Source organism: Cydia fagiglandana, chromosome 11 (assembly GCF_963556715.1).
Source record: "Cydia fagiglandana chromosome 11, ilCydFagi1.1, whole genome shotgun sequence".
In the NCBI taxonomy this organism is placed as follows: Eukaryota; Metazoa; Arthropoda; class Insecta; order Lepidoptera; family Tortricidae; genus Cydia; species Cydia fagiglandana.
Genome location: NC_085942.1, coordinates 6,097,853 through 6,125,408, shown reverse-complemented (window position 1 = coordinate 6,125,408; position 27,556 = coordinate 6,097,853). Strand labels below are relative to the sequence as shown.

At 38.1% G+C, this 27,556-nt stretch overlaps 1 protein-coding gene and 1 long non-coding RNA gene across 2 annotated transcripts in view; one reads left to right on the top strand and one right to left on the bottom strand.

Annotated features, from left to right (window-relative positions):
• Positions 1 to 7,512, bottom strand: part of LOC134668852 (uncharacterized) — a 223,281-nt gene extending 215,769 nt beyond the window's left edge. Inside the window, exon 1 of the long non-coding RNA XR_010098836.1 lies at positions 6,900 to 7,512. This is a non-coding gene — a long non-coding RNA (uncharacterized LOC134668852). The remainder of the gene's footprint in view (positions 1 to 6,899) is intronic.
• The window catches only part of LOC134668850 (cyclin-dependent kinase 14), a 164,527-nt gene that overhangs the window by 123,645 nt on the left and 13,326 nt on the right, over positions 1 to 27,556 (top strand). The window contains exons 6-7 of the mRNA XM_063526320.1: positions 8,752 to 8,843; positions 18,229 to 18,403. Coding sequence (XP_063382390.1) covers positions 8,752 to 8,843; positions 18,229 to 18,403 — 267 coding nt within the window. The remainder of the gene's footprint in view (positions 1 to 8,751; positions 8,844 to 18,228; positions 18,404 to 27,556) is intronic.

Sequence of the window (27,556 nt, the reverse complement as noted above, 5' to 3'; positions counted from 1 at the left end):
TTTCATAAGTAACAGTTTTTGAATTTTGAAAAGCGTTTTTCAATTAAAAGACATGCTAAGATCGCTTACCTTCTTGCAAGTTCTTTCTAATGCTAAAAAAACGAACTATACATTATACAAGGTGGTGCTTAACCACGTTGAAATTTTGTATGTCGTATGAAACCCAACAAAAAGAGTAATTATGATTCAGAATTTTATTTAAAATATCTGGTTTCACACTATTTGCACATGTGATGTATAAGTTTTGAAGTAGAAAAACATTTTCTTTCAAAATAATATCTTTTAAATCACACTTTCAAATAATGTGAAAACTACTACTTACATAAAAATCAAAAAAATAGTAACTTATTTATTTTTTTGATTTCATACAATTTGAAAAATTTCAGTGTTTGAGCACCCCCTTGTAGTTAAGATTGTAAGATGCTTGGCGTATTTTGTCAACATAATAAGTGTAACAAAATGAGGGGGTGCCGCTTCTTCTAGCTAGAGTTTGAATTTTTCCCATACAAACGTGAACCACCCTTACAAGATTTGAAGAGTGCCCTCGATTCCTCATAAATCTCACCATCAGAACTGGGTTTTGACAAAGACGGAACCAATCTGTATGTATATACTTACAAGTTACAACTCAACTAAAAAAATAATTTTCAAAATCGATCCCAAAATGACGGAGATATCAAACATTAAAAAACCGAATTAATACCTCCTTTTTAGGGTTCCGTAGCCAAATGGCAAACAAACGGAACCCTTATAGATTTGTCATGTCTGTCTGTCTGTCCGTCCGTATGTCACAGCCACTTTTTTCCGAAACTATAAGAACTGTTGAAACTTGGTAAGTAGATGTATTCTGTGAACCGCATTAAGATTTCAACACAAAAATAGAAAAAAAAGACAATAAATTTTGGGGGTCCCCCATACTTAGAACTGAAACTTAAAATGTCTTTTTCATTAAACCCATACGTGTGGGGTATCTATGGATAGGTCTTCAAAAATGATACAATACAATACAATACTTTTTATTGCACGCCTCACATACACTTAGTTTACAATAAATGGACAATAACATAAAAAAAGACAATAGAGGTAACAACAGGCGGTCTTATCGCTTATGATATTGAGGTTTCTAATATCATTTATTTCTAAACTGAATAGTTTGCGCGAGAGACACTTCCAAAGTGGTAAAATGTGTGCACCCTCCCCCTTTAACTTCTAAAATAAATTTAACTTCGCACTGAATGATGACATCGTACGGGGCTTAAAGCCCCCGTAACGCAGTGAACGTGTTAAAGTCACATTAAAATTCCATTTTGCTAAATAGAGATTTCAACCTTTAACTTTGCAAAAGTAGATAATTGAAATATTCTAAAAGCAATAAAAATTGATTAGGTTAGATTCGAGCTACAATGACATTAGTTTGGGTTCAAGGCAAGGTTGCAGGGCCTCAACAAGGGAAAAAAGGGGGAGGGACTGTTGGCCTGGCTCAGTGAGCCAGAACTCACCCACTTATCCCTACTACTGCCGTAAGCAGGTAATGAATTCCCAATGTATTAAGTTTAAATTTAATAAATTATAAATATATTTTATTAATAACATAATAATATACAAATATGTATAAGCATAAAGTAATAAATAAGCCTACAGCTATTAATAATGTCCGTAATCTGTATAATCCCAAAATACGGATCCCTCGTATGTGGATGCTGCTTACATAATCTCGTCTGTCAAGGTGTTTCGGCAGGAAAGGCCTTGGCAGACTTATAAATTCCTGAAATGAGGGTTCATACCTACCGACTAGAATTGGTTTCATGGTGGTATCAGATGGGTTACTGTACGGTAACCGATGGTCATCTTGCTTATAATCTCGTCTGCCAAGGTGTTTCGGCAGGAAAAACCTTGGCAGACTTATATATGTCTAAAATGGGGGTTCATACCTACCAACTGGAATTGGTTTCATGGTGGTATCAGATGGGTTAGTGTAGGGTAACCGATGCCGACCTTGCTTACATAATCTCGTCTGCCATGGTGTTACGGCAGGAAAAGCCTTGGCAGACTTATATATTCCTGAAATGAGGGTTCATACCTACCGACTGGAATTGGTTTCATGGCGGTATCAGATGGGTTAGTGTACGGTAACCGATGGTCATCTTGTTTATAATCTCGTCTGCCAAGGTGTTTCGGCAGGAAAAACCTTGGCAGACTTATATATTCCTAAAATGGGGGTTCGTACCTACCGACTGGAATTGGTTTCATGGTGGTATCAGATGGGTTAGTGTAGGGTAACCGATGCCGACCTTGCTTACATAATCTCGTCTGCCAAGGTGTTTCGGCAGGAAAAGCCTTGGCAGACTTATATATTCCTGACATGAGGGTTCATACCTACCGACTGGAATTGGTTTCATGGTGGTATCAGATGGGTTAAATTAGGGGTCCCGCTGGCCACCTTTGAGAGCGTCTGCCAAGCACTTCCGGCAAAAAAAATACTGGCAGACTTCGCTTTTATGTGTCTACATGTAAATTTCTAACTGCTGCCATAACTATTATTTCGGTATCAGATGGGTTAAATCAGCCCCCTTTTTTCGCACCGGAAGTGGCCTTCTTTTTCGTACTTTCGGCAAGTTCCGCCGTGGCAGACTATCGAATTCGGACTTAGCATCACTTTTATGGGAAACCATTGTGCATTTCATCGTGGTATCAAGTCGGTTAGAAAATTTGCGGCCGGCTCTTCTACTAATATGGATTAGATATGTCAGTGTCAAATGTGACGATTCTTCAAACAAAAACGTCACGTTTGACGCTGACACATCTAAACCGTATCGTTTCTAGATCTATTAGGTATCGTCTTTGGTCGTCCCATTCGTTTTTCGCCAAGTTCTTAAATTAGTCCTATTCTGCTTTCGTCACTCATTCTACATATTCGTCAAAATCGTCGGTGGCTTTCAATGTAGAATGAGTGACGAAAGCAGAATAGGACTAATTTAAGAACTTGACGAAAAACGAATGGGACGCCCCAAGACGATACCATCTATTAATTGACGTATGATGTGCGAGATTTGCTTGTATGTTTGCTTTTGAAAATATATATGTCGACATACCGTTACCGCAATATTATAAAGTTACAAACAAGCTAAAACACTTACGAGAAGCAATTACCGTACCAACATACGAGACTGTACTTTCCAAAGTGCATCCACATACCCATTAGGCAATTCAAATATTTAGACAGACGCTACCAAGAAAGCGAAACAGTGTTGGGAACCGTTTCCGTAATTTATACCGACAAACAAACATACTGTATGACTTAACTGTCTTATAAAACTCGGAGACACGAAATAGATTTTAGCTGAAATCTTCCTTAAATTATCATAATAATGGTTTTTAAACTGTGTATTGCTTAACATTTGTATAGTTATAATCAATTGTTATTTTCCTACTTGACGATCATAATATAAATAATTCTAATTCTAATCTTCCTTAAATTATCATAACAATGGTTTTTAAATTGTGTATTGCTTGACATTTGTATAATTACAATCAATTGTTATTTTCCTACTTGACGATCAGAATATAAATTCGTATAGATTAGTGTAAAATAATTTATATTGTAATTTCATATTATGAAATAAATAAATCTAAATCTATGCCATTTGAGTGCGCTTTTCAGTAATCATAAATTCTGTTACGAAACCAGGGGCAAGTTTTTAAACACGTATGATAAAGCTAAGAAACCGATCCTATTTGGCATCACAAAGTTTGATAATGATAACTCATATGTAAATTCAATGGTATATAATACACAGTACTGTAGGTATAAGGTACCTGCCATACACGTGACGTCCCCATCAAAGTAGACCTTTTTGTGGAATGCCCGGGGTCTCTATTGTTACCCGAAAAGTTTTAAGTCATAATGTATTGTTTGTCCGCATTTTCGTTAATCATAATTTGTTTGGTTTAGAAATGGTTACAGGATTGCCATAAAACAAACCTAACATAAACCTATCTAAAGGATAACCTTACGAAAATCCTGAAAAGTTAACGGTTTCAGTTTTAAGACTAATGATAATATCGTCGGGTGACAAGTAAAACTCACTAAGTACCTACTATCAAAAAATTAAAGTAACAATGCACTTTATTACACTTGTAACACGGTTTATTGTCCAATAATTTCAATGACGTTAGTTAGTGACTTGTGCTTGTCACCCGACGATATGACAAACATTACGACATTTATTATGACATTTATGACTTAAAACTTTATGTCAAACAAAGGGAGCCCGGAATGCCCCACCAGACTAATTCAAGCCATAGCTTTCCCTCTGTGTTGGACGAGACGGGATGGCATGGTAGTCGATTTCGTAAAAACTAGTGCCTGTTCCAATTATTGGTATGATGTTGTCGAGTAAGCTACCTAACTGAATCTACCTAAGTTCCGGAGATATGCTAAGAATGTTTAAGAACTTTTGCCATTTGACTTAAGAAACAAACTTTGGAAGATGATATTTCTTGTTTATCATCGCTCGGCTTTCTTTAAACTGTTTTCGGTTCACTTCGCAAGATTTTTGTTACTGGAATATTGTTGTGTTGTTGCTCAAAATAATGATTTTCCTTACCCATCAGTTACCGTTTGTCATCAAAAAATACTACCTCCTGTTTTAAGATTTTTTATATAAACTTTACGCTTGCTGTTTCGGGTCAAAGAGGCGGAAATGACGTATTTTTTAAAAGGTTGCTGTTTTCATTTTCATTATAATTAAGCTCCTCGCGAAAAAGCGGTCATCTTAAAATACGTATCCATTATTACCCAGTAGGTACCATAGAAAGTTTTCTGTCAGTTCAGTACCTATACCTCGTTTTGTTTTAGCATTAGATATAAGGTAAACAATCTTGATGTGTCTTTTAATTGAAAAACACATTTTAAAAATAAGTTACGGCAAATATGTAACATTTATGAATCTAATACGATCATTTATGTTCTTCTGCTTTCATAAGTAATAGTTTTTGATTTTTAAAAAGCGTTTTTCAATTAAAAGACATGTCAAGATCGCTTACCTTTTTGCAAGTTCTTTCTAATGCAAAAAAAACGAACTATAGTTTATCTCACGGGGGGAATGCTGTCGCGGCACTCCTGGGCTAAGCCTAATTAATACTGTACTTCAATGTAGTTCAATTAAAAAAAAACAGCCGCAGTATGTTTATAAATCAAATGATATTTGCTTAGAAATTGACAGTTGTAGATATGACTCAAATGAATACTTAAATATATTTAACAACTAATATAACAACAAAACTGTTACTGGTGTTTCCATCGGGCTTTCGGAGCTTCCCTTCTAGACCGAGTATCAACCAGTCTACTTTTAAACCTTAGGGCAAAGACTTGATGGTGAGATTGGACCATTAGGCTCTTAATTAGTATAAAGTGGTCCATATAATGGACAAAGGTCTGATCCACGTACCACTTAATATGTGTTAAGTGGCTTGCGCTCCCTACTTAGGATTACTTAAAAAAAAAAAAATTAAAATTTAATCTGTTTATTTCATAAAAAAAGCATGCATATTTACAATCTTAACTACTAATCTTAAATTAAAAAGATTTTTTGAGTGAGATTTGTTGTGTGGTTCACCCTTAATTCTCATTAACTAAAGAATGCTTCCATTACACGGATGGCTTTATATTGTTTACTGGAAAAAGGCTTTCGAAAACGAGGCAGGGATTTACCCTCCGCGAGAGGATATGCATTTTTTTTCTAGCCTTTAGTGCCCCACTGCTGGGCAAAAGGCTTCCTCGTTTTCTTAGGTAGAATGCGTCCAAGTACTCCCGACATCTCCTTTTCGGCTTGCCTGCACATCGGCCTGCACCATTTATGGATTCTATGGTGTTCCGCGTGACCCACTCGGTAACCATTTTGGCCCTCATTTCCTGTATAGTTTTGGTAAAGATATCAGGGGTATAATTATAGTCCTATAGTTAAAATTACCTACATATTCGAAGCGTAAATTTACTTAGCACATAAAGTACCGAATACTGTCAAAGTTCATTCATGTCGGTGAGCTCTGATACTGATCAGTACGGGTATGATGGTCGTATTTGTCTACGTGACAGCGTGATAAAACGGTGTCCGTCCCTTTCTATCCCGCAGAGTTAAAAAGTGACAGTTATTTTATCACGTGGATAAATGTGGATAAAGCGATCCATAATAGGCTTGCTGTACATCAATGTTTTTGCACACGAACGACACGAATTGAAACAACCGAGCCGTGTGATTGTCCTGTCATGATAACTAAATATAGATTGATTCATAAAAGTTCTGAACTATCAACATTTTCATATAAAAACCGCGCCAGCTTTCGTGAATCCTATACAATATACGTAATACATGAGTTACATACCATTGATACATTATAAGTGGGTTATTAAAAGTAATGAGAACGGATGGCTCCGACAATACCTACCTACAGCTTGCAGGGATTGAGTTTTATACAATATCATTTCTCCAAATATTGGTTTTCGAAGTATTCTTTTCATACAAAATCCTCCTAAGAGACCATTGTTTTTGTTTTTAGATTGTTTTATCGCAAATATACTCAGAGTCCGTCTAATCTAACTTTGAACTGACTTGAGTTTAACAAAGTGAGGGAGTGTCATTATAAACGTAACATTTCCATAGACATTTTACATTAATGATGACATTACTACACTTTATCATTGCAAATGCTATGCAGAGTTCGTTAGATCCGACTCTTTCTAAATTTACAGGATGACCTTTTCAAAACATAAATAATAATACGATTTCAATAATCGTTGATCAGAAACATGTCTAATTAGTAAAAGCGGCCAAGTGCGAGTCGGACTCGCCCATGAAGGGTTCCGCAGCAGCAAGTAACATAATAAAATTGCGGTTTACGATTTATAACGATTAAAAAAAACTACTTACTAGATCTCGTTCAAACCAATTTTCGGTGGAAGTTTGCATGGTAATGTATATCATATATTTTTTTTAGTTTTATCATTCTCTTATTTTAGAAGTTACAGGGGGGGGGGAGGGGCACACATTTTACCACTTTGGAAGTGTCTCTCGCGCAAACTATTCAGTTTAGAAAAAAATGATATTAGAAACCTCAATATCATTTTTGAAGACCTATCCATAGATACCCCACACGTATGGGTTTGATGAAAAAAAAAATTTTTGTGTTTCAGTTCTAAGTATGGGGGACCCCCAAAATTAATTCTTTTTTTTCTATTTTTGTGTGAAAATCTTAATGCGGTTCACAGAATACATCTACTTACCAAGTTTCAACAGTATAGTTCTTATAGATTCGGAAAAAAGTGGCTGTGACATACGGACGGACAGACAGACAGACAGACAGACATGACGAATCTATAAGGGTTCCGTTTTTTGCCATTTGGCTACGGAACCCTAAAAACCGGGCAAGTGCGAGTCGGACTCGCGCACGAAGGGTTCCGTACCATAATGCAAAAAGAGCCAAAAAAAAACGGTCACCCATCCAAGTACTGACCCCGCCCGATGTTGCTTAACTTCGGTCAAAAATCACGTTTGTTGTATGGGAGCCCCACTTAAATCTTTATTTTATTCTGTTTTTAGTATTTGTTGTTATAGCGGCAACAGAAATAATCATCTGTGAAAATTTCAACTGTCTAGCTAAAACGGTTCGTGAGATACAGTCCGGAGGGACGGACGGACGGACGGACGGACAGCAGAGTCTTAGTAATAGGGTCCCGTTTTACCCTTTGGGTACGGAACCCTAAAAATGAACAAAACCTGCTCTATCCACAACAACAACACCGCTAACACTATCCATCACTAAGGCCCACTTGCACCATCCCAATAACCCGGGGTTAAGCGGTTAAACCAATAACCTAGTGTCAAATTGTACTGGTAACCATGGTAACTGCAGGTTTATCCGGTTAACCTCGGGTTAGTAGAATGGTGCAAGTGGGCCTTAGTAAATATTATTTGTTCGGCATACCATTGTGATAAGTCAAGTCATATTAGCTAATTAAATTAAAAAAGTGGCAACACTAACTGACGTCCTCGGGGCGTCGTAAATTATCGGCTTTCCAGGGTTCGCTGATAAATGGTTATTTTTGTTTTCGTCGGCACCCGCGGGTGACTCCGTCCGGGAAATCTGGAAGGCAATTTGACCTTACAAATTGTGTCAAAGCACGATGGGCCAACGCCGGCCACTCCAAGGGACGCATTTATGCGTTATGCGTTATACTTCTTTTAAATATAGATACCTACTTATACAACAATAGGTTAAAGAAATTATATGTTGATACAATTTTTTAACGCCCAAATGTGTTGCCTTGAAGAGAACGCTTTTTAGCGATAATACCGTCTGTTTCCTACCATAGTTAAGTTTGTATGCTTTATTTGTATGTACTGTTTCTTTGGTTATCGGTGAGAAATAGATAATATTTTTATTGTATTGTATACAAAATACACGATTTCATACGTTTACTTTTTGATTATGTTATTTATTATCAACGAATAAAGCTGATTTAAACGGCGCGCGAACTCGCATGCGATTTTAGTTACATTGCGGATTGTTGGTTACGTCCAATTCAACCGGCAGATCAAAAACGCAATGTAATGAAACTCGCATGCGAGTTCTCGCACCGTCTAAATGAGCCCTTGAATGATAATGTAAATAAACAGCTTGATAACCAGCAGATGGGTCATAAATAGCCGGCTTTTCCGTCTCCAGTGATAAACGGGTGTTTTTTGCCGGCAGGGTGACTCTCCGTTCGGCAAATCCGAAGCCTACATAAAGCTGGAGCAGCTCGGGGAGGGCTCCTACGCCACGGTTTATAAAGGGTATAGCAAGTAAGTATCTTATTTTATTCACTTTTTAATATAATGTATAGAAAATTAGCAGAACTGGCTGAGCAAAAAAAAAAGCTAAATATTTAAACTCTTTTTGTCTAAGATCTAAGATTTCGACCCCATTCTGTCATTTTATTCAAGACATATATTAGATATAACATGCATTTATTGGTAATTCCTAAAATGCACATAACCCATGATAAGAGCAAGTGCTTTTTTTGAAGCTGTTTACTTCTTTTTCTTGATAGTAAAAGGATTTTCTTTGAAGAAATATTATGCGGTACAGTAAGGCGGGATCCCGCCTTTTCTTCCACTCTGCCATAGAACTAATCCATCTACAATAAACAATCTTGGTCTGAATCAAACACCACATAAGGGCAGAAAATCCTTATACAGTATATTTTATCATATCTTTCCCTATTTACTAAATGCCCGCTAGAAAGCACTCTACGCGACAAAAGAACGCCCATAAGTTAAAGCATTGTACGTGTATCTCATCTGCTGAGTCGGAAACGCCTATTTTGTATTAGGTACTTGCGTCTTTCACTTTACCCAGTATCTAACGAGACTTAGTCGTGAGTAGGTAAGTATATTGTAAGGTAAATGATAAAATATGTGCCATAAGATATTAGCATGAAGTTAGGATGTAGTTATCTATGCTAAAATCCTCTTCCAGTTGAGCTATCACAAGAGCAAAACGTAGGTACACATTGTTAAAAAAATATTCCATTCGAAAAATAGTGTGTACTTATACGAAAAACAAAACTGAATCCAACAAAAGGTATAAAACCCGGCGCGGCGGGCGCGGTCGAAAGCCCGCACGCAATCGGACCCGACTGCGAACTTTTTAACAAACCCGGTGGACTCCGCAAGCTAGGGAGGCCTTGGTCCTCTCAGGTCGTTTCCCTGGGGCCAAAAAATGGATCGCAGATGTGTGTGATGCTGTAGATCTCTAACTTTTTTACAAGCTTTTATTAGTTTCACCTGGCCCCTGTTTCACCAACGTGACAGGTGCGACGAATTGTAAAATCACTGTTGCTGACGTCACAGGCATCCATGAACTACGGTTACCGCTTACCATCGGGCGGGCCGTATTCCTGTTTGCCACCATCATTGTATTATTAAAAAAAACTTTATGATATCGGAAAAAAACAGATATTTCTCTTGCTAAGTTTATGACTATTGTCACAAGAAACACTACAATTGTCACGAAATTCCGACATATAACTCATTACCTGTCAAGAATTACCTACAATTCTTCTAAATCTTTGACAATTGTCAGAAACTTCGCAGGAGTAATGTCTGTTTTTTTCCGATATAATAAAGTTTTTTTAAATAATACAATGATGGTGGCAAACAGGAATACGGCCCGCCTGATGGTAAGTGGTAATCGTAGCCCATGGATGCCTGTGACGTCAGCAATAGTGATTTTACAATTCGTCGCACCTGTCACCGATGTGAAATTGGGGCCTGACCGTTGTCTGTCCGTAATCAAATCTTGCAAGTTAAATTTGATCCACTTCCCGGCTTCCGATTGAGTTGAAATTTTGCATGCATGTATAAATCGGATGACAATGCAATATTATGGTACTATCGAGCTGATCTGATGATGGAGACAGGAGGTGGCTATAGGAACTCTGTGATGAAACAACGCAAACTAATTGTGTTAGGGGTTTTTAGAATTGTCTCGATGAGTATTAATTGTCTGTCGAAAGAAAATTACAGTCAGCGATAAAAGCTTGTGCCAAAAATATTTTTTTTGCAATAAACTTATTACTGTTTTGTTTCAATCATTTGTCAACTTGTAGAGACAAAATATTGAACTTATGACAGTACGTGATTTTTGATAAATGATCAATTTTTATTATTTGGTTAAAATTTTTGTTTCCAATCAAAAATTACTCATGTAAGATTGAAATATCGCTAACTAGTAACTATGGCAGGCCTGCCAGTTCTTGAGATTAGGCTGCTAAAGCTAACCCCAAAATCCTTGAGGATAACAACTGGAAAAAACGCTAAGGCGCGCGATAATAGTTACTTAAGTCACTCAGCACCACTTGCACCATCCCTGAGGTTGACTGGTTAAACCGTTACCCAGTGTCCAATTGTACTGGTAACCATGATAACTCCAGGTTTAACCAGTTAATCCCGGGTTAGTGAATGGTCCTAGTGGCCTTTAAGGGCATTGAATATAAATAAGTACAGCATGGCAAAAAAGAGTAGAAATTAAAAAGTGGCAACACTGTAGTCTCGTCCCTTTCAAATCAATTTATATAAGAGAACGGGACGACACTACAGTGTTCCCACTTTTGCCAGGCTGTACCTAGTTTTAATAATAATAACAATTGCTTATGCATGAATGACGCACGCGTTCGCTTGCTGCACTGAACTTGTGGACAGTACTTGTGACGTCCGCCGTATTGTAATCTGGCAACAATGTAACCATTCAATCAAATTCAATGTTACCGGCCGTTATGGTAGCCTGATGACATTCCTCTATTGATTGTAATCATTATCATACGCCTTTTGTTACATATTCAAAAGCTGGTTGCAGCTTGCCATAGATAATGACTGATGGTGTTATTCATTAGCGCGCTACAAACCTCATTTAGATATTTATCATTTGTCTTATAGTTATTTTAACTTATTTAACAAAATACCAAACACGGAAGTCCTGCGTCGGGTCAAGATGCCTGGTATCGAGGCATTTATCATCAAACACCAGCTGAAGTGGGGTGGCCACGTCGTGCGCATGGACAATAACAGATTACCCAAAGCTGTATTCTATTCAGAACTCTCCAGCGGAAAAAGGAAACAGGGGGGTCAGTACCTGCGCCACAAAGACGTCCTCAAGCGTCACCTAATAACTTGCGGTATACCGAGTGATTCCTGGGAGGAGATTGCGTTGCAAAGAACGGAATGGCGCGCAACTGTTCATAAAACAGTAGACCGATACGAGCAGCGGCGTTTAGAAGACCTAGATGCTAAGCGCCATCTCCGTAAGACGCGACCGAAGCCCTCGTATACCTACACCTACAACTCAGCCGGCCAGCTCCACTGCGGACCTTGCGATCGCATCTTCAAAACCAAGTTTGGCTTCGCAAGTCACATAAGAGCGTTCCATCGTCCTAATTAAAACATTTGGAGGAGTCGCCATCGTCGGACACGGCGAGGAGGACTATATATATCTATATATTAACTTATTTAAGTATTTGAAAGAAAGGGATAAAACATGAATTAACTTAATGAGACTTGTAAAATTTTATGAATAAGGTGGTTGTTAAGATGGTGGTACTGGTGCTCGACGCGGTCCCAGTACATCTCATCTAGAAAGTTTTAAGTCATTGTCAATAGAGGTGACAGCAGGGTTTCATCTATTGAGCATTAGCATGTCAACCACCTTCATCACATCATCAGTCGTTCCCTCAATGCTGAGGATCGTGACATCATGTCCTAATGTTGCTGACCAGCCTCTTCCATAGGCTTCTGTCACCCGCCATATGTACGGCTTCCTGCAGATGTAGATGCAACGATGTAGTAACTTGTGCGCTCCATCTAGCGGGTGGTCTGCCGCGAGTCCTCTGGCCCACCCTTCAACCCGTCAACCACCTTACTACATATGAAATATTAGTCTCTGTCGCAACTTTCGCGTAGAAGTAAATGCATGCACTTCTCATCCTTCTACAAGTATTGTCAGTCTATTTAGGTACAATGCTGACATTCAGTAATCTGCATTAATGCCGTTAAACTCCATGCAACGTCAAGCAATCATCACCGGCACTGTATGCTCGCATGCCTCAAACTAAGCTCGCACTAATTAGGCTGTCTGCTCGTCGCGCTCTTGTGTGATGCTATCCTGGTTGATAACGACTTTAGCAGGCTAGGCCGTTTTGAAAATGGTCTGGAAATTTGGCCTCGCAGAAAGTTGACAACAACCTTTGACATGACAATAAGCACTATCGAGAGTTTTCTGAATAATTAGAATTACTATCCGTAGCTTTGCCGTAGTCTGGTGAAATGTTAATTGTTGAGTAAGTTTATTATGCCATTGATGTTGGGATTCGGAGTGTCACTCTTGATTGAAAAGCATTGGAGAATACAAAATGCGCTTTTATGTTTTAATGAACTTTTATTGAGCTCAAAATTAATTTAATTTACGAAGGTGATCGCAGGACGTGCCGGTTAGTTCGGATCGAGAAAGAAGAGAGAGAGAGTTGCCATATACAAATTTTAAGGCAACTATAAAATATGTTGCTATAGTTCGTTTTTTTTAGCATTAGAAATAAGGTAAACAATCTTGATGGGTCTTTTAATTGAAAAACATATTTTAAAAATAAGTTACGGCAAATATGTAACAATTATGAATCTAATACGATCATCGATATTCTTCTGCTTTCATAAGTAATGGTTTTTGATTTTTAAAAAGCGTTTTTCAATTAAAAGATATGTCAAGATCGCTTACCTTCTTGCAAGTTCTTTCTAATGCTAAAAAAAACGAACCATATATAAAAAAATACTTAAGCTAAGTTTACACTCTATATGTTTTGTATTAAACAAGCATCTTAAACCAAGTATTTTCACTAAATACGCTTATAATATAGTATTGGTTATGTAAGAAGCTCGTCTGACGTCAGGCTAGGGTTGCCAGATCGAAAGGCGCTATTATCGGGAAAAAATAATTTTTTTTCGGGATTTTGGGAATTAAGTCGGGAAAAAGTAATTGTATTAAAAACGACTATATTTCACATTATTGGCACTACGTCAGCTGCTCTGCTCATAGACGTTTTTATATAAAAATAGTAGAAATTCGTCTCGGTCATCGCTCGACGCGGGTCGCTCGCTTGCCCGACGATAGTTCGGAACTTGAAATTATTGTTTTATAACGTGAAGCTGTTTTTCCGGACAGTTTTCACTTTGTCGGGAATCGGGAACACATGCTAAAGGCTCCTCTTCACGTTGGGCAACGCCAACGCCAACGAGGGACGCAGCCATGCGGTAGAATGAGATAGCAATATCACTTGCTCCCTCTAACGCATAAATGCGTCCCTCGTTGGCGTTGGCGTTGGCCCAACGTGAAGAGGAGCCTTAAAAATCGGGAGAATCCCGCCAAATCCCGACCATCTGGCAACCCTACGTTAGGCGTATGTAAAACGAAACGTGTTGCGGAGGAGTTGAATATAAATGCATGTTTTATGTGCGAAGTTAAGTGATTAAGGGGAGGGCGTCCGAAATTCGAGATGGATGAGATAGAGGAAAGAAAGAAACACTTAAGACATACGTATTGTATATGTACAGAATATATTGATTCTCTTATTTAAAATTAACGCATTCAGTGCCAGCGCGACGCTTGTAGCTGATATACGTTTTTTTCCGCTTTGTAAAGAAAATCATCTATGATCTACGAACAGAGAACGTGACGGGTCGCTGGCAGTGAATATGGAAATTAATTTGATAAATCTCTATTTATTTTTGTTTAAGAGCTTTGATCCTAAACAAATTGGAACAAAAACTCAGGCTGATTTTATACACTAAATTAGTATAATCTTGGAGAAAAGTTATTTCTTTGTTTAAGATAATGTTCAGAATTCCATATTTTTAGTCTACCTGTAAATAAAAGGAATATAGGTAACAATAAAAGATTCCTGCGAATTGAGTAACTTCTTTATTGAAGTCTTAATAATAACCGTAACGTAATGTAGTGTTAAATAGCTATATATATGTATACCTAGTTCCAGAATAGCATACGATAAGAATAGCAAAAAAAAAAAACGCCTAAAGTAAAGTAGTCAAATAGCTATAGGTACATCTTAAATGCTTACGTATTCATCCAAAGTCTGGGATGTGACGTCAATGAAATCTGATTCCCATCTATTTATCCAGAGACAACCCCTTTCCATTACACAACTGGTATTCGGCATCTATTTTTAGAGGCTCAAAAGGTCAACATTTATCAATCGTGTCTCTCCGCCGAGCATTTTTGAACTTTGCCAACACAAACTAATCGCTCAATCCAAAGAGATGGGCCAAATAGATTTTTATTTTATTTAAACTTTATTGCACAATAAATGAAGTGTACAAGATTTTGCCGAATACGAATGTTTGGTCGAATGTTCGGTTCAGATATTACCGAACCGAATATTCCGCTGAATTATTCAGTTCGTCTGTATCATTCTAAATAATAAACCATGATGGATCGCTTCCTCGGCAATTCCCTAGAAACAAACAGGTCAAATGGCAAGGGAATAAATGTTTACTCTCCAAATCAAAACATGTTATAATGACAACAGGAAAACGTCACCTGATTGAAGAGATTACTTGAAAAGTTTTATGAGGATCTTACATACAGTATTACAACATGACAAACATGCCAAATGGTATTTGCCATTCGGCATTTTAACCGAATAACTCGGCCGAATACGAACACTGGAAAACTTACCGAATATTCGGCCCATCTCTAACCGAAACTATTCTCAAAGTGATTTATCCCCCTCATTCCACTACATGGTAAAGTTCCACACAAAGGACTGAAAGTTGCCGAGGGCATGAATACGACAAAATACAGCTTGGTTAGTTGCTAGCTCATTAACGTTGTACGTACGTATCGTACGGGAACACTTCGTGCAATATTCACGGTCCCTTGCCTTCTGAACGAGAAATGAACTATGAATGAAACTACATTGTTGCTCTTGTGAAGGTTTTTGCCGCTCCTGACCCGTATAGGGTTACTGATTTTTATTGTCGAAGTTGCTGACTAAATCCCTGACTATTAAAATGTAACTTTACTTTTATTATTAATAAGTTACCGAACGTTTCCGAGCAAAATGGCAAAATAGCTGGATTGAGGTAGATTATTCAGAAGTCAATTACAATCATTGAAAGTAGCTCGATCCACTCCAAATCGAAACAAAACCTACCTATAAACATTCTCTTTGTTATTCTTAAATGGCAACACAAGGTTGATCGACATTAATATCGTATTCTAGCTCTTTGTTATTTGTGTTTGTGATTGACAGATGATTCTAATCTACATATTTGGTTTTAAAAGCAAACAAAAGAAAATCTATATTTAAACTAATCTATGAATATGAAAATTACAACAGGATAAAAAATTTAATGCAAATTACGACAAGGAAAAAATTTTTATGCATTATACATCTTTCAGACACAAATTAAAGGGGTACCTTTAATAGGCATTGTATTTACACCTCTAAAATATGTCGCATTTGACAAACGATGAAAATTCCCGACATATCAGTTGTAATCAATCCTACGCCTGAGAACCCTAAGTCGATCCTCAACTCTGACCTTACTGACTGTTTCTGGGTCGGCGTGTAAAATTCAGCAGTGTTAACATTGCACTCACACGGTATCGATTGCTAAAGCATTATGCGCTCGGTTATTTGATAATTCCACTGTTTAGGCGAGAGTTTCTATAAGAAATTTGAGCAATTAATCACTGAATATTGACGCGTATTTGTAGTATCGACTTTTTGTGTTAGGGTAGGTAAACTACCTAACGATTGGCCTTTTGAAGTACCGTCATTGGCCCTTGGTTTTGTAGATAAGTTAGCACTGCTCCCAAAGTAAGACTGAATAAGCCGATCATTGGTGGGGCGACATTAATGTAGCTCTATGTCATACGAAAAGAACAAGATATCGCGTCTTGTCATTATGCGTATTAAATGTAAATAATAAACTCATAAGAACTAGGTATACTAGGTCATTGTTTATCTTATGAAAACATTCCCTTATGAAGAGCCTGGATTCTGAGCGGCTAGTAATAAGGTAAGGCGTAATAAGAGTGACAGAGAAAAATCCCCGCAATTTGCGAACTTCGATTTTCGCTGTTATAGCCCTGGATAGTGGATACTCACCGTCTCTGGCCCACTTGTACAATACAGCCGAATCAACATTGGGCTCACATAGAATGGTTGGATTGGTTGGTCAGCATAGCTCATACGCTCAGGTATTCGGGCGGACTACGGATTTCAGGCAAACGGAGGCAAAGAGGGGAATTTGAACAGTGGAATCGTGGACTAATATCGATGTAATATTGTGACTGATATTGCATCGACTAAGGTCCCTTATTTACGTACAGTTAAACCCGCTTATGAAGAATATATTCAAGCAGAGAATATCAAAACACGCCTTAAGCAAAAAAGCCTATTAACTGTGAAAAATGTATGAAAACAAATTTCAGGGATCAGTGTCAAATGTCATATTAGTCATATTACCACAAAACAATCTGTTTTGTGATGTTACGCAGAAAATCTTATCGGGTTAAACTGTACATACATATACGTATGCTCTGTAGTATTTATACATATACCTACCGCAACGGCTCTTGTTATACACACACCTTTATAAAACAAAGTCCCCCGCCGCGTCGGTATGTTTGTGTGTTTGTATGTTCGCGATAAACTCGAAAACTAAACGGATTTTCATGCGGTGTTCACTTATCAATAGAGTGATTTTTGAGGAAGGTTAATAGGTGCATTATTTGTTAACCCGTGCGAAGCCGGGGCGGGTCGTTAGTTATATTCTGAACCAACTTCAGGATCATTATTAATTCAATCTAGTTCCAATAAATTAGAGATCAAATACGTTCATTGCAATCGCACACGCGAGAACTGATTTCCCCATTAGTGGATTACCGAAATAAATTCAGCGCGATTTAGTTTTCGATTTAATGAATTAATTATACAAGGATCAATGACCGGACATTATTTAGCATTTTGTAGTTATATTCGTATGTTTCTTAGATTGCACATTTATACACATTCAATGAAGATATCGCATTCTGCATATTTACGATACGCAATCAAATTAACATTTATGTTCTCCAGTGGCATTTTATAGTGTAAATTTGCCTGGCATCATAAAGATTTTATGGCACATATTTTGTATATTAACTGGGTATTTAAACTGTAGAAAGTGTATACTCTATGAAATAAAATTAATTAATATCGTTTAAAAGGTAAAAAATATATTTCTGTGAGAAGCTTCTGCTATTGAATATTATACATAAAACATGAGCAGCATGTATTGTTTAATGCGACACAATACAAATGATGGGCATAAACATTGATTTATCTACAGAGTATTAGCTTGTAAATGAATAAATTATTGAATGAGTAAATAAGTAATATGAATCAAAATATTGGCAAATGTGAAGCAAAATACCTGTTATGCACATCGAAGGCTTGCCTTTTGCATTGAGGTGCGCCATTATTTGAATGGAACTCCTATCTAGTACCTACACAGTTTACTGTCTTAATTTCATACGTTTAAAGAGTAACTGACCGCAGTATCCAATTACGAGATTAATTAGCTAATCGAGGTATAGAACCTCAAACCCATCTATAATGTGACTTTTCTTCCTCAGTTTAACGCAACAAGTGGTAGCACTGAAAGAGATCCGACTGCAAGAAGAAGAAGGCGCGCCGTTCACCGCCATCAGGGAGGCGTCGCTACTCAAAGAGCTTAAGCACGCCAACATCGTCACCCTACACGACATCGTGCACACCAGGGAAACTCTCACGTTCGTGTTCGAGTTTGTGGTAAGTAGTACCGATCACCGTCCGGGAGGCATCGCTACTCAAAGAGCTCAAGCACGCCAACATCGTCACCCTACACGACATCGTGCACACCAGGGAAACGCTCACATTCGTGTTCGAGTTTGTGGTAAGTAGTATCGATCACCGTCAGGGAGGCGTCGCTGCTCAAAGACTTGAAAGAGCTCAAGCACGCCAACATCGTCACCTTACACGACATCGACACCTTACACACACCAGGGAAACGCTCACATTCATCTTTGAGTTTGTGGTAAGAATCACTTTTAGCCTTGACGCGGTTGACAGCGAAAGGAAAAATACTTTAAAGAATTTCTAGTTTTCAAACTTTCAAATTATACAAGATATGTAGTTAGTTGTATTAATACACAGCCACCTATGATGGACGCTGCTATACACGTAATAGCAATGTGACTTTAACATTGTGCGATTGAATGTAATAGACACTGTCATAATCACGCTGTCGCATAAGACGTCTAATCATATCCGTCATGACAAGACGACGCTGAACGATTTATATTTTGTCGCAAGCACAATGCGGTCTACAAAAGTGACATTTATCAGAATCGGAAATAAATACAAAACGCACCCTATCTATTAGGACTAAGTAGCTAGTCTTATAAGGAAAATGGCATAACACATACCCCTAAACGGAGTACTAACGCCCCCCCCCCTTTTATCTATCCAAACTCATTTCTTTCCCGAACTTTCTTCCTAATTCCGGTCTAACTTGGAAGTTCGATGTTGTTTAAATTGAGTACTCGTGTTCACCGTTCACGGATCCATCTCAAAGGCGGAATACGTGAAAATTGTTTTCCGACGAGTCGTTTCTATGGAAAATCCGATAACTCATTCAAACTCGTTATCTAACTTTAGCGTTTTAATTGAGTACTCTCGTTCGGGATACGGATCTGTTTACCTTTGTTTAATACTTGTTATACACTCTCGAATCTATTATATATCTGTGTTTATTGGTACATTTATTATGGCACTCAGGCTTTATTTATACTACACCTACGTTCAAGCATCAGAAACATATTACAATAAACTCAAATGCGACGCTTGGCTGATTTAGGTATGAAATGTTTACGTGAGTCACTTATACTGAAACTACATTAGCATATCCGTCGCTTAATATCCTCCTAAGGCCCGGCCATACAAATGAAAAACCCATTGAAATTTGAACCTAGAGTGCAGGTAACTTTTATATGTTGGAAAATTTTACGAAATAAAAGAAATGCGACTCTGTTCTAATTGAATATGGTTTAAATTTCATCGAGCTGAAAAAGTACTATAGGTAGGACCTTGGGCCTTATAAGGATATATCAGTTCACGCGAAGATTTACTCAATATCAATACGGAGTGATATTCATTTTTTCTATCCCACTGGAGTTAATGGATTGGCTGCGGGAAAATAATTCCTATTCCGTTCCATAATATCTGTCTTATCACGATTACGTAGAACAAACGGGAATGACTCGGAAATTATCTATTAATGCGGACAAAACCAGAGTAGATATCTATGTCTTTATATTGAAACTAATCGCCGCCTCGCTCACACACCTGAGCGGCGTGCGGTTATGCATGATGACCGCAAAAAGTTATCGATCTTCAAGCAAAGGTAATCACGCTTCGCGATTGTTAAGAGCGCTATTACATTTCGGGGTTGAGCGAGTTTAGGTATTTTACGCGCTGCGGCAGGCCGTGCGAGCTCAGTATTCCGATCCCTTCTACCACACTCGCACTACAATGATGGATTAAACATTCTTGATCCTTCGCGAAGCATATTGAAATCAACCATAACAACACTAACTGTACTTAACTTTTAAAGTCCTAAAACTGTTATTTGGTAAGTACGAAAATATTAAATGCAGTGCAAATGTACATAGGGGCTGTTCATAAATTACGTCATCTATTTTTGACGATTTTTGACCGGGGCCCCACCCCTCAAATCATCCAAAAATCATGCTTCGGATGACTCTGTTTCCTCCTACGTCATGCTACCATCATCCGATGTCCAGACCCCCCCCCCCCCCTCCTTCCATTTGAAACGACGTAATTTATGAATAGCCCCATACTCGTACTTATGAAGGTATATTACTCGAAAGAAATTATAGGTACTCGCTTATTTACATGTTTCGTCATTGCATTTGGTACCTATAGGTTGTAAAGTTTGTATCAACGAGGGTTTAAAAACGAACTGGTATGACCACCACCTTAATCATCATCATTATCATCAGATCCTCAGATCTGATGATAATGGTGATGATTAAGGTGGTCACGGATACCAATCAACCATGTAGTAACATGATTAGGCTCGTTTGATTCGTCTCAATAAGATCTTTGACACTGAAGATACACAGGGTCTGATGATGGAGCTGGAAGGTGGCCACGGGTACCAGTCTATCATGTAACTAAACAACTTGGTGTTTGGGCTCGTTTGATTCGTCTTAACAAGATCTTTGACACAAGACAGTACTCAGGGTCTGATGATGGAGCTGGAAGGTGGTCACCATTACCAATCAACCATGCAACTAAACCACATCGTGTTTAGGCTCGTTTGATTCGTCTCAACAAGATCTTTGACTCTAGGTGATACTCAGACTCTGATGATGGAGCTGGAAGGTGATCACCGGTACCAATCAACCATGCAACTAAACCACTTCGTGTTTAGGCTCGTTTTATTCGTCTCAACAAGATCTTTGACACAAGATAGTACTCAGGGTCTGATGATGGAGCCGGAAGGTGGTCACCGGTACCAATCAACCATGCAACTAAACCACTTCGTGTTTGGGCTCGTTTGATTCATCTCAACAAGATCTTTGACACAAGATAGTACTCAAGGTCTGATGATGGAGCCGGAATGTGGTCACCGGTACCAATCAACCATGCAATTAAATCACTTAAAACGAGCCTAAACATGAAGTGGTTTAGTTGCATGTTTGATTGGTACTGGTGACCACCTTCCGGCTGCATCATCAGACCCTGAGTACTATCTCAAGTCAAAGATCTTGTTGAGCCGAATCAAACGAGCCCAAACACGAAGTGGTTTAGTTGCATGGTTGATTGGTACCGGTGACCACCTTCCGGCTCCATCATCAGACCCTGTGTACTATCTTGTGTCAAAGATCTTGTTGAGACAAATAAAACGAGCCTAAAGACGAAGTGGTTTAGTTGCATGGTTGATTGGTACTGGTGACCACCTTCCGGCTCCATCATCAGACCTTGAGTACTATCTTGTGTCAAAGATCTTGTTGAGACGAATAAAACGAGCCTAAACACGAAGTGGTTTAGTTGCATGGTTGACTGGTACTGGTGACCACCTTCCGGCTGCATCATCAGACCCTGAATACTATCTTAAGTCAAAGATCTTGTTGAGACGAATAAAACGAGCCTAAACATGAAGTGGTTCAGTTGCATGGTTGATTGGTACTGGTGACCACCTTCCGGCTCCATCATCAGACCCTGAGTACTATCTTAAGTCAAAGATCTTGTTGAGCCGAATCAAACGAGCCCAAACACGAAGTGGTTTAGTTGCATGGTTGATTGGTACCGGTGACCACCTTCCGGCTCCATCATCAGACCCTGAGTACTATCTTGTGTCAAAGATCTTGTTGAGACAAATGAAACAAGCCTAAACACGAAGTGGTTTAGTTGCATGGTTGATTGGTACTGGTGACCACCTTCCGACTCCATCATCAGACCTTGAGTACTATCTTGTGTCAAAGATCTTGTTGAGACGAATAAAACGAGCCTAAACACGAAGTGGTTTAGTTGCATGGTTGATTAGTACTGGTGACCACCTTCCGGCTCCATCATCAGACCCTGAGTACTATCTTAAGTCAAAGATCTTGTTGAGCCGAATCAAACGAGCCCAAACACGAAGTGGTTTAGTTGCATGGTTGATTGGTACCGGTGACCACCTTCCGGCTCCATCATCAGACCCTGAGTACTATCTTGTATCAAAGATCTTGTTGAGACGAATAAAACGAGCCTAAACACGAAGTGGTTTAGTTGCATGGTTGATTGGTACTGGTGACCACTTTACGGCTCCATCATCAGACCCTGAGTACTATCTTGAGTCAAAATTAATACATATAGAATGTCAGGTCGTTTCATATATTTTTAATCCTGCCCGGTAGTTTATTAAACAGTACCATTATAAATTATAATACTATAAAAACAGTGCTAGGATCAAAGTCTCTCGTTGCGGTTTACACGCACACAGTATAGCGTTTTACACGGCGCCCGCCGCACACAATGATAAAAAATCTCGTCGTCGCCGTTGAAAATGTGCGGAGCGGACCGACACACGTCCTACCTCTACAAGCTTTGCCGCGGCACTGAGCTGGCGCAGCGCGCGTCATCGGTAATATAGAGTAGTTTTCAAAAAATTGCCAAAAAATTATAGTAGAATTTCATAAACACTAATGTATACCAACAGTATAAGCAAACGTTGCAGATTGTTTGAGTATGAAAATGACTTCGATATTAAGTAGATTTTCGTAGGAATTGACACTTGTTTCGGAGAGAAAATTGAGTTCGTTTTACTTTGATTTTCTCTTTCTCAAAGGTATGTAGGAAAAATATCGTTTGATATGCCTAAAGTACAGGGTATTAGTAATACAAAATAGCCAGGTTTAGCAGAGTAAACTTCTCAACATTTCCAAATAAGAGCTTGCCGTTCAGTGCTTCATAGTGCCATGCCTTATGGGAAACGGTTGCAGAGATAGTTCAGAGCCGGAAACCGCTACCAACTTTTATTATGTTGTTAGGCATGGCATTGGGTCTCCAAAACTGCCAGGAGACGGCGGCGCCGGCCATCTACTTCAGCGGAATGACGTCGTCAAAATGACTCCCGCTTAGACGTGTGCGCCGCGCCGGCGCGCCGCCGCCGCCGGGCTTTTTGACCACGCCGCCGCCGCCGATAAATGATCAGCGTGAAATCGGCGTGACCTTGAGTGTTGTGAATTAGCTATTCCAAGTTGGTTTTTGGATTACAATATGGTTTTTTTTGTAATATTTATGTTACAGTTGTCAAATACCTATACATCAATTTTTCATTAAATGAAACTGAATAGCCAGTTGCAGAAACTATTTGACACACCAATTAAAGTAACTGAGTAATCCTAAGTATTCACCGTCAGCTGTTAACGAACGAACGAAGACTGCTGCTAGTGCTGCTTATGCTTTGGACAGCTAGAAGAACAAACCCCTCCATTCTCAAAGAGTTCTATATCGCCACTCATCTCTTCCCAATATGCCACGGCGCATGATGTGGAAAAACACATGAATTTAATCCGAATGAATGGCAAACATGCTTGGAGCATGTGTGAGATGGTCGAACGCTATGAAGAGGTCGGCTTGCGGCAGTCTGCATCGTGCAGTCCATACGGCTTATGACCGCGAAATGGAAACAAATTACATGTGGTCGCAAGCCTCAGCAATGAGAAAACGAGAAAAAAGATACGTCTCAGTGAGCCTGGTGCTTGTACGAGAAAAAAACCATTAAAAAGAGGTCATGTCATAGCAGTCCATTATGTCTAGCAAATGTCAAGGATGTGTGGAGTTCTGTTTTATTAAAGTACGTCATTTTTAATAGGATAAGCCATGGACAGCTTGAAAAAACGGAGAGTTACAGATCGGATCGAAGGTCATTGGGACTAGGTAACCTCTTAATGCAAGCCAGTTACTAGGGAAATCAAGTTATTACACCTATCCTATATTCATTTACAAACCCTATTTTACTCAAAGCATTTTCAAACTATACGTAGTTCACTGACCAGCAACCTGCATTGATCAAATTTTCAAGAAAAACAACGAATTAATGATGTTTCTTAAGAAACCTAAAAGTCAAGGTCACGCCGATTTCACGCCGGAAACACGCCGCCGCCGCTATTTTTTTGGCAAACGCCGCCGCCGATCATTTTTTAATCGGCGCACACGTCTACTCCCGCTTCGTTGCGAATATTGCATACTGCACCCAAATTATGCATAGCACATACACGTGTGGGGTATTAAATGAAAGCCAATTAAATAAACTATATTTTATTTATACAAAGTGTATCAAAATCTGCAACAGTTTAAGAGAAATTTACAAAATAATAAAAATTACGTAAAAAAATATTCGATTATTTGGGTTTTACAACCAAACCAAAAGTCGGACGATAAAGCAATGTACTACAACATTAAAGATGACTTCTCAAGCCATACACTGATATCAATAAAATCAAAATTGGACCAAATATGTGGAAATTATGCATCAAAATGTAGATATTCGCCCATACAAATGCATAAAAGTTAAAAAAATCAAAATTGGTCATTTTCAGGATAATCCGCATAAGCTTCTAGTATGTTATTGCCAATATGACATGGAGTCTAAAACTGCCGGGAGACCATCGCTGTTGTTCCTCAGTTACAAATAATGACGTCATATAAATAGTCACTGCCGAATTTCGTAAAATGTAAATTATAGCTATACCACGAGTCTCACATACACGTGAGTTACATGTAACGAAAGGTTATTAAATGTATTATGATTCACCTAAACATTGTTTGTAAAAAAAATGTACGGTTTCAGAGCTAGAAACAACGAAATACCACTTTTTATGGAAAAAGTAGATATGTATCAATTTTATAGCTAAACTAAAACCGTCAAAAAAAATTTGCGTATAATATTTGAAAAACTTGTTATTCAACTATATATCACAATTTAAATTTTACATTTCCGACAAAAACTGTGGAATTTGTGGAAAAAAAACTAAAGCGCCCCAACAATTCTACCTTAATGCGCTCATATTATGCAAAGAATAGTTCTATTTATCGAGTATTAAATGAATGAACATTACATAAAATACATGAAAACGACATTTTCGAATGGAACCATAATTAAAAAAATAATAATTTACTTGATAAGTAAGCAAAATACTGTTTCTTTAAGTACCTAATCTCCTCCTTTCAAAGTCGGTTAAAATGTAGCTTTTGTGACCTCGGCTACAAAGACAAATAAATTGACACCTCATTTATCAAAATCAGTTCAGTAGTTTCATGCAAACGGTACCTACACATGCACGCATAGATAGCAAATTCTGCCGTAGTCGGACAAAAAATAAAAATTCAATAATTAGACCTTTACTATTAAGGCCTGGCGTGGCTTGGCATCTAACGTTGAAACTCTCAGGCCGTAGATGTTAGCAGGCCTAGCGGGCGTCGCCTCGATGAGTTAGCAAGATGGCTTATGGAGGCTTCGAATGATCAGAGGGGTGACCTGTATTTCGGAGGATCAGAGGGAAAATTCTGCCAGCCTTCTCAGCTCAGCCTTGAAACCCTTGCACCACTCAAGATTCCACTTTTATAAGAATACCCAACTGGCGCGAAGTGGCGCAGAATAGGGCAGAGTGACGCTCTTTTGTGCCAGAGGCCAAGATCCTCTTTGCTTTGGGTCACTGAGCCAGTGATGTATGTATGTACAAGGCTAATCGAGGCTTAAATATATAATTATGTATCGCATTAAGTGAACTGATAGGGCATTTACCTCGACAAGGCATTTTGTATTAGGCATGTACCTACTTACTGGCATGTAACTTTACATTTCTCTAATAATGTAGCGTTAGGCCATGACAATAAGAGTCTATTTCATATTAATATTTACCGCAACTACAGCAGGAACTGCTATCTACGTATGTAATTATGTATTTTTTACATGAAACAACTGAACTGATTTTGATAAATGAGGTGTCAATTTATTTGTCTTTGTAGCCCAGGTCACAAAAGCCACATTTTAACCGACTTTGAAAGGAGGAGATTAGGTACTTAAAGAAACAGTATTTTGCTTACTTATCAACTAAATTATTATTTTTTTAATTAAGGTTCCATTTGAAAATGTCGTTTTCATGTATTTTATGTAATGTTCATTCATTTAATACTCGATAAATAGAACTATTCTTTGCATAATATGAGCTCGTTAAGGTAGAATTGTTGGGGCGCTTTAGTTTTTTTTCCACAACTTCCACAGTTTTTGTCGGAAATGTAAAATTTAAATTGTGATATATAGTTGAATAACAAGTTTTTCAAATGTTATACGCAAAATTTTTTTGACGGTTTTAGTTTAGCTATAAAATTGATACATATCTACTTTTTCCATAAAAAGTGGTATTTCGTTGTTTCTAGCTCTGAAACCGTAAATTTTTTTACAAACAATGTTTAGGTGAATCATAATACATTTAATAACCTTTCATTACATGTAACTCACGTGTATGTGAGACTCGTGGTATAGCTATAATTTACATTTTACGAAATTCGGCAGTGATTATTTATATGACGTCATTATTTGTAACTGAGGAACAACAGCGATGGTCTCCCGGCAGTTTTAGACTCCAGGTCATATTGCTAATAACATACTAGAAGCTTATGCGGATTACCCTGAAAATGACCAATTTTGATTTTTTTAACTTTTATGCCTTTGTATGGGCGAATATCTACATTTTGATGCATAATTTCCACATATTTAGTCCAATTTTGATTTTATTGATATCAGTGTATGGCTTGAGAAGTCATCTTTAATGTTGTAGTACATTGTTTTATCGTCCGACTTTTGGTTTGGTTGTAAAACCCAAATAATCGAATATTTTTTTACGTGATTTTTATTATTTTGTAAATTTCTCTTAAACTGTTGCATATTTTGATACACTTTATACAAACAAAATATAGTATATTTAATTGGCTTTCATTTAATACCCCACACGTGTATGTGCTATGCATAATTTGGGTGCAGTATGCAATATTCGCAACGAAGCGGGAGTCATTTTGATGACGTCATTCCGCTGAAGTAGATGGCCGGCGCCGCCGTCTCCCGGCAGTTTTGGAGACCCAATGCCATGCCCAACAACATACTAAAAGTTGGTAGCGGTTTCCGGCTCTGAACTATATTCCCATAAGGCATATGACTATCACGGGGTTTTTCGGAAACGACCATCAGAAAATAATTCATTACTAATTTAATAAGTCCTTTTTCTAATATTTACAACGATATTTAAAAAGATAAGAAGACGCTTTTACTGGAACAAGTACTCATTGTTTCTAATAATGAGCACAAAGTCCTGAATTTCGTCGACTAGTATCATCAATTTTGCATTATTTCGA